This window comes from Coniophora puteana (genome assembly GCF_000271625.1).
Source record: "Coniophora puteana RWD-64-598 SS2 unplaced genomic scaffold CONPUscaffold_22, whole genome shotgun sequence".
Lineage (NCBI taxonomy): Eukaryota > Fungi > Basidiomycota > Agaricomycetes > Boletales > Coniophoraceae > Coniophora > Coniophora puteana.
This window is the reverse complement of record NW_006913074.1, coordinates 77,770-84,603: the sequence shown is the minus strand read 5'-3', so window position 1 is coordinate 84,603 and position 6,834 is coordinate 77,770. Positions and strand designations below refer to the sequence as shown.

The following is a 6,834-nucleotide window of genomic DNA, read 5'->3' as shown; positions in this document are numbered from 1 at the left end:
ACAGCACATTTTCGATGTAGAGTGGCTACATTGGCGTGCTACACACAGGTGAAGATGCTGAACAGCGTGTCAACGACGAGACACTGTTGCTGAAGAGAAAATAAAAGTGGTCTGATTCTGAAAACCACGGCAGGTCAATTTCAATGTGTCTCAAAGAAAGAGCCAATGAAAAACGAACTTACTGATTGTTGGCTTGCCATCGACAGGGTCAAGCAAGGACTGAAAGCTCTGAAACAAGTCTAAGATAAGAGCTCGACGCCGATTAGCGTGCTGAGCATGCCTGAAGGCTAACTTAGACTTGCCGATGCCATGGAAGAAGTTTAAAAATGATGTACTTGGCAACGTCTCCTGGAGATCGTTGCATCACGCTGACGAGGATGGGATACCTTAGTTCAATGTCACACGTTCACTGGAGGTTTGAACCTCCGTCTTTTTGGAACTTATTCTAGTTGCATGTCACGCTAAAATCCCTTGAACCTACGGTCGTGTAGGTACAGTACTAGTACGTTGGTTGTTCGTTATACAAAGGTGCGGTAAATATTTCGTCTAGCGATTACACATTCGTACCACCAAGCCCAGGAACAGATTCTTCTGTTAGTCCGAGGAAGCTTGAACGTAGAATGTTAGAGAAATACGCGAAATGTGACGTATGAAGAATACATACCTTTCGCATCTCAATGCGACGGCAACGCGAAATCGATCAAAGATACCGTCGGGCACTTTGGCTAAAGAAGTCATCGGGTGATGAAATCCTTTTTGAATGGGGTGGGTTGCCGTCACATGTTCGAACGCGTCTCGAAAAGCTTCCGTGCAAAGTATGAGGCCCGACGTGGCGTCAGGGGCTTGGTGAAAGGCGATATGTGAAATGCATTCTTTCACCAAAGGAACAACTCCGGTGATGTTCTCCTGGATATTGATGTACTCGCCGATGAAATGAAGTAGAATTTGGGGTAGGGTGCAGCAAACAGAGTCTTCGTGGTCGCTGGTACTGTAGAAACAGATTGTGAAAGGGGATGTGGTGGCGTAAGGTGACGAGTCAGGGGTCTTGTCCCATATGTACGTGATGCGCAGGTCCTCTGTTCCGTCGTGAGTCTGAAAGTCAGTTAACTCCTGTAACATGTTGAGAGTTGGGTGAATGTTCGAGTACGCAACATACGTGGCAAAGCTGGCAAATGAAATCGGCCCACTCCGCCTGGCTGTTCTTGTGAATAGATATCTCGTGAAGTAGTTCGACGAGCTTGTCAGACGTGTTGCTTGGACGCTCATTCGGGTTCTCCAAAAGGGTTGGGGTCGCGTATCGAAATTTACTTAGGTTGTATTTCGCTTTGCATACTATGGTATCAAGTGGTTCATGTTGGTGAAGGGAGCGCCAACTTACGATTCGTCGGTTTGCGAAGGTACAGAACAGATTCAGTAAGTGTCTTCATTGTTCACTGGGCGATAGAGGTGATGGAGTTTGAGGTCAAAGTGGAATGAGCGGCGGAACCAAAGGCTTCGACTTATAAATATGTTTCGACAGTCTCGTGTACGAATCCGATCTCCGATTTTCGAGAACAAATTAGTGTCACTAGTGAAACAAAAAAGCGAAGATAAAGTGGGGAAATATAATACGCTATAGTACAAGGGTGCCTATTACTATTGTAAAGGCGATTGTCATAGAAGATGGATCAAAGGCACATAGTCGTAACCTAATACACTGAGATCCGTTTAGTTAGCGTTGTGATGTCTGGAAACATACGGAACTACCAAAATAGGCTGATGCACAGAGGATAACGCGGAATCCGCATTTTCCTGCGGTCCAGCCGTCCGCCCCGCGTTCCTCCAGCCCGGCTGTTCAGCTCAGGTCCACAAAATCGTGTCAAAGGCGAAGGCGACTACGACAGCTCTCAAGAAGAGGACTCATCTCTCTGTCAAGAACAACAAGGCTACATTACACATTGCACGTCCTTGGGCGGATGCAAGTCGGCACCCCCGCATATCGACCCTGCACTTCAGTCCTCCACCCCATCGGCAAGCAGCAAGGTCAAGCAGTGGACTGTCGAGCCCCGTGACGATATCAGTCATCCCTTTCCAATTTCGACACCACCACCAGCTCTCCAGCCCATATCCTCGCGCAATCCCAGTCAGCAAGCAATCGTCCTTCCATGAAGTGGATATCCTGAGACGACCGATGCGCTACTGCTCGCGTCGCACGCAGATACCATCATTGAGTTTGTCCATAACTCCACCAGTGATGAATTTCATGACTCTCGTCTAGTCAGTCCCATCCTAGTCAAGTGTGCACGACGAGTGCATGACACCCTCGCGTGTTGCCAGTGCCCCGGGTGCACGCGAAGTCACGCTCTACGCACAAGCCAGCGAGCAACTATCTCACCGACAACCACGCCTTCACAACCCCGGGTACTGACGGCAAATACACACGCACGTTTGGGAAGCGCTCTCGTTCCAGTCGCAATGGAGTAGACGCTGCATTGATTGAAATTCTTTCCAAAGGCACTTGTCCTTGTTTTCGGGTGCCAGCAAGTGGCCCGTATTTTAGGATGCAGGCAGTGGGGAGCCCCAGGTTGCTCATCCTCGTGCCCTGCCAGGCAAACTGTCTTTTAATAGCTAGCTTGGTGCGCGGTTACTCATCCCTGCGCCCTGCCAGAGCTTGAAGTCACCCGCTCTCCGTCCCTCAGCATTGCTCCTCGACTGATCACAAGCTGCGTCTCAGCTCGCTTTCTTGTATCGCCTCGCTCTATTACTACCGGATTATGTACTTGAAAAACATGGATTTGTGCTTGTGCTCCCGGATCCAATCCGGCGAGCTGCCGCAGCTCTACCACCTCATAGCGTGAGCAGTCTGTACGCCGAAGGCGTAGGGATTGGAAGTCAGGGGCACTGAATACGAGATAAGGGCAAATACGAAGGGCAGGGGCTATCTGTCTACTTGTGGCTGACGCGACAAGATCACAACACTATGGGAAAACTGTCATTCTTCGGCGGAGAAAAAAGAGAGAAAAGGCGTGTAGGTGAAACCCTTGTTCGCTGAGTTTTCACCGCAAGAAAAGTCAAAGGAAAGATTATCATTGAACCCGAGAGAGCGCTTTTTCTGGGTGAGAAAGGGATGAATGTCCAATTATGGATGCCTAATTTGGTAATTTTGCCGACTCTGGGGGAACTGTTAACCTTTTCTCGCTCGGAAAAGGCGCTCTCTCGGGTGCAATAATTATCTTTCCTTTGACTTTTCTCGCGGTGAAAACTCGGCGAAGGGGGTTTTCACCTCGACCCATTTTCTCTCTTTTTTCTCCAGCAAAAAATAGCAGTTTGCCCGTGGTGCAAGTTGGTGAATTTTGTGTTCCCACATCCCCGAAATGCGAATTCTCCGTTAACCTGGATACACAAGGCCCTAAGATACGACAACAATCCTGGGGTCACTGAAGGCAAAATATCAGGAATATTCATGTCCAAGTATTTTACATTGGAGCAAACATACAGATACTGTAAGAAACCCTTGTCACTACTTCCTCGATTGTGCTCGCGCTCGCGGCTGCTCAAGCAGAACGGTGAGCGATGAAGTTATATGATACACCATCGCAATGACATCGCACCGCAACAAAAGCGGCAAACAAGGCAATAGCCGTATCCTTCATAATTCGTGTTTGTGTTCGTGGTCGGTGCTGCGTTTGACGTCGGAATGCGGGGTGGACTGCTGAACGGGCGGCTGTGGTGGCTGGACGGGTGGCTGGACAGCTGGATGGTTGGACGGCTGGACTGCCGGAAAATGCCAATTCCGCGTCATCCGCGTTCTCCTAGCCTCGGGCTCTCGTGTAGGAAGACTGGGATAAAACGTCAAGACCCTGGCAGGCAACCGACGGAGCACGAAAGTTGTCGGATGGGAAAGGATTTGTAAGGAATTCGGTTTCAATGATGTAATCAGTCACATGATACAATACTGCTGCCCAGACCCAATGAATTTTATATCCATACAAGGCAGCCGCACTCCGCTGCGGCACTTAGGGCTCTTGTCCTACCATTTTGCTCAGTGAGAATCGTAATTCCATTGTACTGGGAAGGAAGACTCGAACACGAGTGTACCCACTGCCTGTCAATCTGCCGTGCAATCTAGAGCCCTACGATGTATACAAATACCGAGCACTAACGTCAAGCAAGAGATATACCACAGCCACAAAGCCAAACATGTACAATGCCAAGCCGGGCATAATTTTGAATATATGAGTAATTGAAGTGTATTAGACTTAGGAAAGCATCATTGGAATCGACACCAAGAATAATTGTGTAAAAAGAATCCATGAAGAAATGAAAGAACTTTGCAGCCAGACATGGATTCTAAGCAACCATTTTGTTTGCTACCATTAACGTTCACCCTCTTTATTGCGTGGGAACAACTCACCTGCCACATTCCCGTTAGCGTCTTAGCTAAAGGGTAAGAGGGGGTCTTTAACGATCTGTTTCCTCGGGTAGATTGAAAAATTGATTGTGTCATGTGATCGCGGGATATTTGCTCTTATGCTCTTGTTCTGTTACATAACGCGTCTCACCGCTCCGCCAGTGCTTCACGATTCAGCGGTTTGGTCCTTGCTCCTCTGCCCTTTGCCACCTCTCCTCACGGACGTCGTCTAAACCGGAAGCGCAATGGAACTCACGTCCATGAACCCCCATAACCCCATGGCCCTCGTCAACGGTGCTTGTGCAACTTGCTCCATCAACGTCTCTCAGTCACAAAGTCTGCTCTCTGAGGGGTTCATTCAGTCCTCCTCCATAGCTCCATCTCCGAACTCTCATTTTGTTGTTCCATACTCGGACGTTACAGTGAGCCTGCAACTTCATACATGTGAGGGGATTGCCACCAATATCGTGTTGGGGCAAGACTAGACCTCCTATCGGATGCTGACTCTATGAACACCATGCCGTTTCTCATTTTCAGTCCATGTCCCGCCATCCTTCAGTATCACTGGATGGCGATGATCCTGTCATAAACCCTATCAATATTATATCTTCCATGTTCAATGATCATGCCAGTTCATTATTTTTGTTCTCAGACAATGCGGGTGACCTCCGTGTGTTGTGCAAGCAGCATGGCGTTGAATTGCAAGATGTTTTAGTCAACAATGCTAGGCTATCTGTTTTGAGTCACGTACTGAATGCGTGCTACATGGCTTCTCCCAGTGCTGCCTGCTCAAAGTTGAAGTCGGCTTTTTCTACGTTCTCTGACATGAATGCTTATATTGTTGACGTTGTGATCAATTCGAATCTCTCCATTGAAAATCTGACATCTTGCCTCGCGTCAGTTGGTCTTTGTGATTTAGACAGTAAAATAACAAGACCGTGAATGACTACCCAGCTGAAAAGGTATCGTGACAGATTTGCACGCAAGTACGTATCCATACAGGATATATTTGACGGCTTCGAAACTATCCAGTTACCGACTTTGATTTGCGTTGCATCCGCACATGGAGTCGAAAATCGCTCGTCGGTGGCCAAGGATTTAAGGAAGCCCCTCATTCAACATATCACATCTGGCTCCTGCACACTGAACTCAACCAATGACAGGCTACATCATATATGGATGTACAGATGTTGCCGTTTGTGGCGCGCGGTCTAATCAGATGAGTGATGTCCAGATTTTTGTGCTCAACACGATACACCGTCGTATTCGAGAAAAACCGCTTAAAATGTGTGTCAACGTATTTGAACATTCCTTTTCTCGTTCTTGAGGCCTGAGGCCTGATTCCTTGAAGACTCTTCGTCCCAGATTGAAAGGCTTCGTTGATCACCTCAAAAGTCGAACACATTGCCCTTTGTCTGAGATCTTACCAATGACAATGTGATCCGCATTCGGAAGGATTGGCCCGAAATTGCGCCCACTGAGACCAGAGATCACATAAAAGAAGAGTTTCTACAGGCAACGTCTCCTGACCCTCTCCGCAACAATGTGTGTTCAGTTTGTACCGAGAGCGTCTGCGCGAGCTCAGTCCATGATATCAAACTGAGCCAGGGGCCTACTCGCTTATTGCGCGCCAGAAATAACATTTTTCCCTTTGCACCGACATGTTGTAGGTCCTGAGCTACCGGTATTGCCAACACCCGCTGATGGTTTGCTACTTGAGCCGCAGGGCGTTAGAATGGATGGAAACGGAGAGGTTGTGTAAGCAGACACGTCCGATTTGTTAGCACCTTCAGTGCGTGCGATCAGAACCGCGAGGAGGAGAGGAAACGCTAACGGGCTTTGCCGTGCACTGGCGCGCGGCGCTACTCAATAATACAAATAAAGCTCGAAATGGTTATCCAGGCCCCTGCTGGCTGCACTGATCATCATCATCCCCAGTGGAAACGTGCTGTGCTCGATTCAGTGGGAATCCGGGCGGATTGGTGAATTGGAGCATAGTAAGGCACATCTTTGATTTTTCATCAATAAAATACGGGCACATTGGTGAAAGCCAATGCATGTGACCTTGACACGATTAGAATACCAAAAAACTCGGTGCATATGGCAGTCAGGGAACCAGATACGGGCCCGAACTTCCCGCTGTTGCTTTATTGATCGTCTTTTTCATGGATGGAATATTCCCAGCTGCGGTCCGGGTGAAAGGAAGTATTGCCGTGTTTGCTTCGTGAAAATACAAGTCTTTATATGTCCTGAAATCGACACAAATCATTATGTAGAAGTCCTGATTGGCTCGGACAGTGAATTTCAGTAGACGCGTATTTTCAAATTAGCTGTTGCTTGGCTCTGCTTGTTGTAACTTCTCTGAAAACAGTCCAGAACTCTGTAGTTTTGATTCCCGCTTGTTACAGCCTTGCGCGCCGTGGACGCGTACTTCGCTCTCCCTT

General features: G+C 48.2%; 1 protein-coding gene across 1 annotated transcript; it reads right to left on the bottom strand.

Moving 5' to 3' along the window:
• Window positions 1–553: 553 nt before the first annotated feature.
• On the bottom strand, window positions 554–1,427 carry CONPUDRAFT_78266 (uncharacterized protein; the record flags this gene model as incomplete). Its single annotated transcript, XM_007777494.1, has 4 exons — window positions 554–608; window positions 665–1,110; window positions 1,157–1,332; window positions 1,379–1,427. 4 exons carry the CDS (start codon window positions 1,425–1,427, stop codon window positions 554–556), a joined length of 726 nt encoding a protein of 241 aa, XP_007775684.1.
• Window positions 1,428–6,834: the final 5,407 nt, after the last annotated feature.